Source organism: Puntigrus tetrazona, chromosome 24, assembly GCF_018831695.1.
Source record: "Puntigrus tetrazona isolate hp1 chromosome 24, ASM1883169v1, whole genome shotgun sequence".
In the NCBI taxonomy this organism is placed as follows: domain Eukaryota; kingdom Metazoa; phylum Chordata; class Actinopteri; order Cypriniformes; family Cyprinidae; genus Puntigrus; species Puntigrus tetrazona.
This window is the reverse complement of record NC_056722.1, coordinates 10,365,854-10,377,728: the sequence shown is the minus strand read 5'-3', so window position 1 is coordinate 10,377,728 and position 11,875 is coordinate 10,365,854. Positions and strand designations below refer to the sequence as shown.

Sequence of the window (11,875 nt, the reverse complement as noted above, 5' to 3'; positions counted from 1 at the left end):
GAGAGACACCGAGTAATAACAGGATATTGACAACCTTGAAGGGTCACAAAGGTCATTGGTTTAACTCATCTTAGTTAGGATGTTTTTCTCTGTGTAGTGTACATGTTCTGCCCCACATTCTTTGGGTGCTCTGGTTTCCCAAAAGGCACAATACATGTGGGATAGGTGAATTGGAGACTTTAAATTGTCTGTAGATGTGAATCTGTGTTCCTGGGATGGGCTTCAAGCACCTCAGCAACCCTACATTTCACAAGTGGTTTGGAAGATGGATGGATGAATACTAAAATATTAGACTGCCTAATTCTGCAAATTGACCAGTCAGAGCAAGTTACACATGTGGTTTTCCACCAAAATTACCTGGAACAATTTTGTAAAAATTAGCCAAATAATCTGGTGATGTAGGAATGTGTTCGACTGCTTCTTCATTTCCAGGGGCTTTTATCAGTAAGCAATTTTTTGCATTTTTCCTGCAGTTCCTGACTGTATGATTTTAAACATTCGCTGATACTTTATAAGGAAACACGATGCATCAAGACCTGGGGGTGAAAACCTTTTGAATTTGAAGATCGAGACAAATTTTACTTAATTTGTCCTCCTGGAAACATGCAAGTGTCTTATGTTGCTTCCGTACTAAATGAAAATAATAAAATATATCTCAACAAAATAAGAAAAATTTGGACATATTCATCCTGTTCAAAAGTTTTCCACATAAGCCAATGTAGTTTAGTTACATACATAATATTTTAATAGAATGAAAAGCAAAGATGACATGTTAGATTTGCCCAAAATGAATTATATCTCATGTTTAACCACTGTAGAGACACCGGAGCCTGCAGCAAATGTCAGAAGTTCTTAGTTTTGTGTAAACATTTGGGTGGTGTAATGCAAATAAACCCACACAGTGATGTAGAGATATGGGGGCATTTAAAAAAAAAGGTGTTTTAGGAGGAGTTGGACAAGTCATAACTTGTATATCTTGAATATCTCTTTTGTTTTGAGACTTTAATCAACTTTAGGGATCTTGAAACGCCCCAAAGAGAAAGGAACTTGAAATTGCATCATATGACCCCTTTAAAACTAAATTTCATGACACAATAACAGTGATATTTTTTAAATTATGTGAATAATCGATAAAATAATATTGTGTCATCTAACATCTAATCAGCATCAACTTCCAAGTCCCAGCAATGAAAGTTGGGACCTTTGAAAAGGAAATCTCAGGAGCAAGGACTTTCTGTGGGGGAAATTTTTCCCCGGGACTTTTATATCCTGGTTCCTTAAATGGAAACACATCGAATACCGGCCCAGGGCTTCTAATTCCTGGGGAATATTTCCGCTGTGGAAATGGGTTTATACAGTAGAATCAAGAATTCAATAGTGCTATGGTAGAATAAACAAATTTATTTTACACAGGGAAGCCATGCAGAAGGAAAACACCGACAAGACAGAGGAAGTAACGGAGGCCTCATCAGAATCAGAAGGTCCAGTTACAGAAGAACCTCCACAGGAAGGAGGTGAAGTGGTAACAGATGAAGCTGATGAAAAGGCTGCAGTGGTCCTCCAAAGTAACTACCGAGGTTACCGGGAACGAAAGAAATACAAGGAGCGTAGGGAACACAACAAGACTTTAACAGGGGATGAGCTGGCTGTTTCCTCATCCACCTCTGAAGAAGTCACTCCTGGTGAAGATTTGGATGCTATACAAGAGGAAGTACAGGAGAATATGGAGGAAGAAGGAAAGGAGGCTGAGGAAGAGGCTGCAAGTGAAGGAGATGAGAACAATGAACAGGAAGCCAAGGCAGCCACTGTTCTCCAGAGCAACTTCAGAGGTCATAAAGAACGTAAAAAACTCCAAGAGGAGGGTAAGATGCCGGTTAGAGGAAAGAAGGAGACAAGTTCTCCAGCTGAAGAGGAGCTTCCAATTCCAGATCCACCACCTCCAGAAGAATTGATGGAATTCACTGAAGACATGGAGGATGAGACTCCAGTTGAACCACCAGGAGAAGATGAAGAGGCCAAAGCCGCTGTTGTTCTTCAGAGCAACTTCCGTGGCCACAAAGAACGTAAAAGGCTCCAAGAGGAAGGAAAAATCCCAAAGAAAAAGCCAAAAGAAGATATGGATAATCCAGATGCTTCAGAATCAGACATTTCTCTTGAGGAACTCCCACCACCTCCATTAGAATTCGAGCAAGACCAAGAGCTAGATTCCAGCCAGTCTCCAGAGGCAGATGAAGAACATGCCGCAACAGTTTTACAGAGCAACTTCAGAGGTCACCAGGAGAGAAAGCGATTGAGAGCAGAGAGAGAAGGAGCCACTGGAAAAGAGCAAGAAACTGTTGAAGAGGTGGAGGAGCAGGAGAATGGGGAAGCTTTGGACATCACAGATGTTCAGCTGGAACGGAAGGGGGTAGAAGATGATGCCCAATATGATGAGGAGCAGGCAGCCATTAAAATTCAGAGCAATTTTAGAGGTTACAAAGACAGAAAGAACCTGAAAGCTACGTCACAAAAACAAGATGAGGACGTGGAGTTACTCTGCAAACAGGTGATTCATTTTTGTGTTTGTGTATGTATTGGATATATATCTGATGATCACCCTAATTATCAGTCCAAAACTGTATTTCTTCTGTGGGACATCAAAAAAAAAAAATTAGGTTCCCCAAGCATGGGAAATAGCTGCATTGTTCCTTTTCAGGAACTCTAACTGCATCCAAAACGCTATTGGAACACTTCCTGCGTGACCATGCTCTGAATCTGCTGTAGATTCTGTCCAATAGAAGGGTGTGATGTCATGGCATCAGCATTCTGTCATTCATATTGAGCTCTCTGTGTGTCTGTTTCAATTTCATTTCCTGTGAGTCTTATTTATTATTATCTGTTCCATACAATTAAAGTTTAATATGACAAACAAAAGGCGAGGGCAAGTTACTTTGCAAGTGATCTCTGTGCAAACGTTAAACATCACTGCCAGAGACACACACGCTCTGCGAGAGAGAGAGAGCGAGAGAAAGAAAGCTGTTCACACTGCCAGTGTCTTGCTATGCTCTGCTCCCAGCAGGCTTTCTTCTTGAGGGAAGGAGCCTTCACCAGCGTTCCTAGTTGCTAGTTCCACTGCCACCGAGGCCACTGCACTGGCAGGGATTGCAGTGGGATCTGATAGATGAGATTGAGATGGCTGATAATCCCTATCTTGATAATCTTTCTTTTCTGTCAATGCCCTCAATCGCCCCGGTATGAAGGCCGGTTTTGTTCAGTGAACTTAATGCTTTAACTATGACTGTCAGCAGACATATTGCAACACGTGTGCAAGCAGTGGCATTCCATTGTTCCTTACCTCTTTCCTCCCTCAGCGCTACACCCAACATCATTCCTCCTAATGAAAGGGAGTCAGGGTTCTACAGCTGGTACTTCATAGTTCCCAAGAAGGATGGAGGGCTGAGGCTCATTTTAGATCTCAGGCAACTGAACCGTTCAGTCAGAGTTCAATATGCTCATACTGAAACAAAATCAGGTCCAAGGACTGGTTTGTCAAGATATATTTAAACAATGCGTATTTCCATGTATCCATCTATCCTTCGTACAGGAGGTTACTGAGGTTTGCTTTTAGGGGCAAAGCGTACCAATGTCGGGTTCTTCCCTTCGGCCTAGCACCAAAGCCTGGGGAATGGATGCTTCACCCCGAGCCTCATGGACCTGTTTGGACCTTGAGGACCTCTTTGCGAGTCATCAGATTGTGCAATGTCCCCTCTGGTTCTCTCTAGCTCCTCCAGCACCCCTGGGACTGGACTCTATGGTACAGACCTGGCCAAGCCTTCGTCTGTATGTTTCCCCCCCCATTGCTCTCCTTCTGGGAGTTCTGAGGAGAGTGACAGTGTTCTCTTACTGTTAGTTCTTGCCCATCCTATCTAGACATTGAGCCCAGTCTGGCGAAAGCTTTCTTGTACCCTCGAGTGGCTTACACAGCGAAGATCCCTACTACTTATACACCAATCCCCATCGTTATATAGGCGTTTCATCCTCCTCCCTTTCAGGACCCCAACCAGAAGAAGCACTTTGTTCCAATAGTGTTTTGGACACAGTTTGAGTTCCCGAAAAGGAACGTCTCCAGGTTATGAATATAACCATGGTTCCTTTAGGGAATGAGACACTGCGTCCCGTTGCCATACTTCCAGCATCCCTGTCAGCACAGACCTGATGCTGCTTGTGCTTTTATGCTTTCCTGGTCACCCACCATGACATAACGCCTTTCTATTGGACAGATTCTACATTCTAGAGCGTGGTCATGCAGGAAGCATTCCTATAGCGTTTTGGACACAGTGTCTTCTTCCCTCAAGGAACCATTGCTATATTCATAACCTAGAGATGTTTGTGACTTTTGTGGTGCCTCTTTATTTTTTCTTATGATGACCTTTTATTTTGCCACGGACTAATGTTTAAAAGAGAAGCATCCTAAGTATGAGACTTTGATGCCATTCTTTGTAACCTGCTCAGGTAACCAAGGTCTCTGAAGATTTCTTATCATTGCAAAAGAAGTTAAATGAAATCATCCTTGCTCATCAGCTCAACCCCAATGAAAATGGGATGTTTGTGAAAGGACAAACTATAAATGGCTACATGGGCTACTACCAGCCACCAGGTAAATGTTCTTCATAGGATTCATTTTGTTCAGTCATGTCTGACATCTTAGTAATTGTGATAATTTTCATGTTTGGTGACACACTAGGAATAGTTCACCATTTTACTTACTCTTGAGTAGATCCAAACCTTTAAGAATGTCTTTGTTCTGCCGAACACAAAGGAAGATATTTTGAAGAAAGTTTGTAACCAGGCTGTTTTGGATCACCATTGACTTCCATTGTATTTTTTCCTACTATGGAAGTCAATGGTGACCCAAAATACCCGGGTTACAATATTTTTTTAAATATTTGTGTTCGGCAGAACAATGAAAGTCATACAGGCTTGGAATTAAGGGTAAGTTAATGATGACAGAATTTTCTTGTTTATGTGAACTTTCCTTTAGCAATACATTTAAAAAGTGCATTTGTAATAATGCCAGATTATTATCATTATTATTATTATTATTATTATTATTATTATTTTGATTGTTTTAATATTTTTTGCCATGTTTTTAAGAAATACACTTATTTTCATGCACATGTAAAGTAATGATTATCATTTTAACTGTGGTGTATTATTTAGTAAATTCAGTTAATATATATTAAAATGTTCTGATCTGTTCTGACATAACAGTTTCAATAGAAATTGCATAATATATTGGTCAGTACAAATTCAAACACAATAGAATTGGGGGGTGGGGGTGATGTTGGTTCTTAAGATTAAAATGTCTTAAAATAAGAAAACTCTACCTTAAACTTTACTGTATACATGTTTGCTGTCAGCTTTACCAGAATGTGAAGTTTACTTTTTGTCAAACAGACACTGATCTTATCAATAATTGGATGAGCCACAAAATGTAAATCGGATATAACAAGACGTGTCATCAGAAATTTTCCCCCAGCTGAGCAAATCTACTGTTCATTTGATTTTTGTTGCGATATGCCTAATTACTTTTGGGAGGATAATTCTTGCAGATTCTATTATTCCTGATATGCACCTTATGTCTAAATGAAACCAGATTATTCTGTCAACAGTGATTATGGTTTCTGTGTTGACAGATAGTCTTAATCTCATCTGCAAAAGCTGAACTTCTACTAAAATCTTGCTAAAGGGATTAAATTTGCTCCATAAATACCGTGGTCATCTGTTTATTAATGTTTTATTGAGATTGTAAAACGTCTTTGAAAGCTCCATAGTCAAAATAAATAATCTTAACTAGAGTGTTTCTGTGTGGAAACAATTATTATTGTGCAGTTATTATTGTTTCCACATAGAAGTGCCCTTTTGAATGGCAGTCACATTTCCATGTACATGAAAGGTCTTTAAATGCTAATCGCATTGCATGCAAAAGTGCCCCGGCAATTACAGCAAGCATTAATATAAGAGCTGCAAATTGGCTTCATACCTCTGAGCAATCAAGAATTGCTGATGACCTTTCAAGTGACACATTCAATAAATATGACAAACTCTCCAGCCTGTGCCCGCTGGTCCAGGTGGACATTGATTAATTTTCTTCACATCGGACCTTTCTAGATGATAAACAGAGCTTGAGTTAGCAGATGCTATTCAAATAAACCAAAGGTCATTTTTGTACCTTTTGGTGTTGATTGCAAAGAAAAAATCATATTCGATAAGAAAATATGTATCTAAGGCTTTTTTTTCATGAGCACTGGTAGCATAAGGTAGCTACATGGATTAAAGTTAGCTTTAGTGGCAGGTTCATGGTTACCCATGTTTTTTAATTTAATATGAGTGCTTTCATAATTAAAGTATTTTTGCTGATTCTAAGTAATTTGAAAATATGATTTATATTTGAAATAAAATAGATGCACATTTTTAATAACCTCTGCCATTATTTTTATGTGTATAAATTATTTTTCGTGTGAAACACGAATATTGTTAAGTTTATTAGCCAGTTATATTAAAACTGTGTGGTCGAATGTATAGGATTTTAAATACATAAATCTTAATTTAGGCCTACATATTTTTTGAGTGGATGATGATTGATTGAAGAGAAATTAAAGAAATTATAAATGTGTTTTTTAGTCTAATAATCATTGTAAGTAAAGGTTTACTATTTTACCCAGTTTGTACATATGTATTTTTTTGCTCCGTAAAAGTAGCATTGCTAGCTACAATCAAGTCAATTTGAGCCTCCTGCACAGTTCAAGTGAGGTCCATGTTTAGCATTTCAAATCAGGAATTTCTGCTTTCTGATTCTACCTGCTTTATTAGGGAGCTGCCTATATAGACAGTAGACTGCAGGAAGGCTGACTAGAGTTTAGAACAAAGCTTCATTCTCGTACTTTTACTTCTGTGTCCGTGTTGGAACATGCTGTGGCTGGAAGGCATTTCTGATTGATTGTTAGTGGATAATTACAAATAGAGAGGCCCAAAGGGTTAAACCACACCGTACGGTTTGTTCGATAAGAACAGAGAGGTCAAAGGTCAGCTGAACGCTGTGTGCTGATCTTATTCTTCTGTGTAGCAATGGGGCTCCCCAGGAGGGAATTAGCTGTTCTCTTTGCTCCTTATTCACACAGGAGACCTATAGCGCTAGACGTAAGATCACATCTTGAACGGGCTTTAAAAGTATTGACTTAAATATTACATTTATTTTTATGATCAGCAGCCGACACAAAGCAGTCCCGAACGTCTCGCCGCACACAACAACCAAAGACCCTGAACACGCCGGAGGACTCCACATACTACACGCTCATTCATGTGAGTCAGCATCACGCTATGATTGTCTGGGCTTCAGATTTAATGATCTTTTCTCACACTTTTTCTGTTTTTTGTTTTTTTTTCCCCAGAGGTCTGTCCAGGATGATAAAAGGAGGCCAAGAAAACAAAGGTAAATTAATTAGCAGAAATGTACTAAACAACAATGTGCCCTCTCTTTAGAAGCGGCTGCTCACGCAGCTAACACAATACACTGCATACTGCCTTTTTTTAAATGAAAAGAAGTATGCAAGAAAAATAGTATGCAATAGTGCATGAAATAGTATGCAAGTGTGCATTGTCTATTATTCTCTCTAAAATGCACATCGTTCGACCTCACTACCGAAGTCTTATATGTTCACCAATACTGCATGTTTAATCAAAATATTATTAGAAATTGCAATAGAAAACTTTTTTTTTTACAACCTCAATATTCATATATATACATATATATGTATGTATATATGTGTGTGTGTGTGTGTGTGTGTGTGTGTGTGTGTGTGTATATATATATATATATATATATATATATATATATATATATATATATATATATATATATCATAATTATATATATATATATATATATATATATATATATATATATATATATATATATCATAATTATACTGTTGGATGCTGTTCCTAACATAAAAATGTATATTTGATTTATATTTGGATATGAAGCATAATCTTAACCCACATGAATGCAAAAAGTTGCATTGCCTCCAGTTCACCTTTTAACATATTCATATCTTAATAGTCTAACTAATTCAGAATGCAGCTCATTTTTTCATGTGACACACAATGTAGGTAAGACATGAAGTATCTCTTATTAAATAAAAATGGCTAAATTGTAAACCGTCTGGTCCTTTGATGCTAATAGCTTGCATATTACGGCTAGTTCTTGTAGCATTTGTCTGTCGGCGGTCAGTCCAGCGTGACACATCCTCAGTGTCACAGCATGTGTGAAATATTGTGCGCGTGAACATGAATCCGGACCTCCACGAGCGCCGCTGAGTGACAGACGCTTCAGAACGACACGCTTCATCAGTACAGATAGGATTCATCATTTCAGCTTTCAATGGTATCTGTATGTTTCTGGTCTCGTTGGGAACGATCGGTCAGAACGTGTATATTTTTCTCATCGAATATATCCTGCACGTCGATCGAGGCTTGAGAGTTTCACGTTGAGAGCGAGAAGGTCGTTAGCTCTCTGGTGACTAGCCTGTGTTCTGTCAGAGAGACATAGAGGAAGAGATTGGCAGAGGAAAGAGAGGAAGCGGAGAGACAGGGGGGACCAATAAGGTATCTTGGGAGAAAAAAAAAGGGCAAGCTGAGGACGGGCAGGTAATGAAGGTGTACTGCAGTACAAATGTGCAGAACTGGAGAGACAGAGCAGACAGACGGAGAAGAACACTCTGTTTCTCTGCGCTGTGTAGCTGCCACAAAACCGTGCCAAAGTCCCTTTTTAACTCAAAAGCTAAAGAAGACAAAAAGAATGATGAAAATGAGCCTAATTTGATTAGGAGTTCGCCGATTTTGTCATTAATTCATACACATTCTGTAATACGTACCATTTTGTTAATATTTAATAGCAGTACATTATTATTACTGCTATTGCGGGATTACTTTGGACTCTTTTCACAAGACTGAGACGATGCCCTTAACGCTAAGCAGCATTGTAAGTCATCAAAAGTTTTTCATATTTGTATTTTTTTTTTATCTATGTATATTCATAACACTATTTTTTGTGTTATACATTTATATTTGCTTTAAATTTGCAGTAAATTTGACATTGTTGGCTCCTCTGACTGAAATGTAAAAAGAGCCCATTATATTTAAAGAAGTAAAAGTAGTACATTTTTTATAATTGTTATATTTATGTTTTATATTAATGTTTTTTTTTTGGACATTTTGTCTCATTTGATGAGGTTTTCCACCCAAATGCTCCGTATAATATTCTATAATAAATATAATTCATTCAGAATACAGTCAGAGCACCAAATATAATTACAATAAATGATTTTGCTAATGATGATGATGGTGATTTATTACTAGTAGTAGTAGTGTGTGACTTTTTATGGTCATAAATCATCTCAATATGAATATATTTTCTACTTTTATTTTTGTATGTAATTTTGTGATGTTTCTTAAGTTTAGAGGAAAAAATATATATAATCATAAAGTATTGTGTAATATTATTATTATTATTATTATTATTATTATAAGAAAATTGTATGGTAATACAAAAATATAAGTATTACATATTTATTTATTTATAAATATTTTTTTTTTTTGACATCCATTTGATGAGTTCCGCACAAATTCTCAATTTTAGTTAATAATAAAATGTATTATATAAATACTTTACTATTTAAAGTATATATATAGTGTTAGTAATTGCTTGTGTGTTTGTTTTTGGTTTATTAGTGAGACAGACAGGAAGTGCATCAGTAGGCCAGTGGGGCTGACTGATATAATTGCATCAATGGTCTGGCTGGCAGGCCGTAGGCTCTTGGCTTCATTGGTTTCATAGATCTCTGTTTTCATTACATAACGTTGCAGATAAGCCCAGAGACAATAAGTAAAGTCCACTGAAAGAACATTTCCATTTGAGTTCACCACTGCCGAAGAGCCCTTTCATGAATCAGAGCCTGTCCTGAAGGCCATCGCTTACGTACTGCAGAAAAGCCACGAAATACACTCAATGCTGCATAACGGCCACCCATTAATAGCAGCCCGCTATGACAAAATAGATTTTATTTATGATCGGGGAGCAATAAAATTTGTCTGAAGGCGAGGAGGGGGAGTTTCTGTAACAAAGAATTCACTAAAACGCGTGTCGCTCCGAAGCAGATGAATGCAAGTAGTCCCTCACGAGAAGCTAATAGATCTTCTGTTTCCTCTGCAGCCCCAAAAGGCTGGACAACGATGACCAGTACTACCAGGGTTTGTCCGGCGCAAAGTCCACAAGCCTTCCCAGTGTCAGACGCCGCTCCAGCAAACGGAGATCTCCCGCCGAAAGAAGACGCTCTTCTGAGAGACCACTGTCTGACGTCCCCAGATCCGATCTCCCTAGTGACCCAACGGAGACGAGGTGAAAGAGCGTTAAACATTAGCATCGTTCTGTCTGTGCGACAAATGCCACCCTAGAAACGCTGACCCCCACCAGCGCGGCGCATGATAAATACGTTCGAGCTGGAGATGCAGATATCGAGATATCCCTTTCTGGCTAGCGCCTTCATTTCCTGCGTGAAGTCACACTTTATCTGCCCCTCTCTGTCCGCAGGCACTCGTTCTCCAGAATGCCCTCTACGGAGAGCCAAAGCCAGGACAACCCTTACGACTACAGAAAGATTCTGAGGAAGACCTCCCAGAGACGAAGGCTAATAACACAGCCCTAACCGGCGAGCTTCAGAACTTCCGTAAACGCCGTCGGTGACCGACGAGGTCGGCGAACAAAAACGCCGCTTGTCCTCGAAGGTTCATTTGCTCACCGTTGTGTCATTTTACAACCCACGTGATTTTTTTTTTATGTTTCACACAAAAGGAGAACGTTTGAATGATGCACCGCCTGCTCTTTTCCGTGCGGTTTCCATTCGCAAAAAATCGGACGGACCCGTCTTTTTGGGTGACCCGTTTCTTTAAGCGACATGCCACGTTTTCAGTCCCTTTATTGTTGCTTGTTTTGGCTGAAGAGCTGGCTTTAGTTCAAATAGTTACGTAAATATGTTTTTTTTTGCTGTACAGAGCTGCTACTCGACTGATCAGACGCTTAAATGGATAGAAATGACGTTTTTATGGATGGAGCCGAGGTTTTTGCTGCTCTTGCTTGAATTTGAACTCAGGTTTAGCAGTCAGTGTTTTCTGCACGTTGATGCATCTGTGAGAATAAAGATTCGTTCTTGAAGATTTCATAAATTAACCTTTATATTTTCACCAGTTAGGTTATATTTCATCTGCTGTATTCTTTGATTTAGGGAGTCGGGGCTTGCTGCCTCTTTTCTTCATAAACATTCATACATGCATTATAATAATTCCTCAGATTCACTGCTATCATTTAATATATAAATGTTTGACTTGCGTATTCCTGGAATGTCACTTGTTTGTAAATATGATTTTCTACATGTTTAATTCAAATAATTAGCCTAATGATGAAGTGTAAATAATGGCTGATGTTAAACCCTGAGCACACTAAAGTAATACTAAATCAGATCATTCGTTCATGCCTCCTTTTTTTATGTAAAATACATGATATGGTATTAAAAGATTCTGGATTTTATATTTAGGTATAAGTGACGAAATAAAAAAATGTATTGTATTTGAATATTAAACGCAGGTTACTACAATTCATCTAACATTAATTTAATTTTTTTTAATTTCATAACTGGTCAAATAATTTTAGTTGTGCCTAAAATAACCTAATGTTAGCGTACAAAAGCGCTTATTTTCGGCATTCATATTTTTTTGCTTAACCTGTTATTTTCTCCTCCCTGTAATTCTAATTTATTTAGGGTTTCGTTTTATTACATGC

General features: G+C 38.3%; 1 protein-coding gene across 2 annotated transcripts in view; it reads left to right on the top strand.

Annotated features, from left to right (window-relative positions):
• The window catches only part of myo3a (myosin IIIA), a 70,291-nt gene extending 58,735 nt beyond the window's left edge, over positions 1 to 11,556 (top strand). For both annotated transcript variants that reach the window (XM_043225714.1, XM_043225715.1), the window contains 6 exons: positions 1,414 to 2,545; positions 4,492 to 4,636; positions 7,247 to 7,341; positions 7,431 to 7,471; positions 10,253 to 10,438; positions 10,631 to 11,556. In XM_043225714.1, coding sequence (XP_043081649.1) covers positions 1,414 to 2,545; positions 4,492 to 4,636; positions 7,247 to 7,341; positions 7,431 to 7,471; positions 10,253 to 10,438; positions 10,631 to 10,745 — 1,714 coding nt within the window. In that variant the 3' untranslated portion in view covers positions 10,746 to 11,556. The remainder of the gene's footprint in view (positions 1 to 1,413; positions 2,546 to 4,491; positions 4,637 to 7,246; positions 7,342 to 7,430; positions 7,472 to 10,252; positions 10,439 to 10,630) is intronic.
• The last annotated feature ends 319 nt before the right edge of the window (positions 11,557 to 11,875 follow it).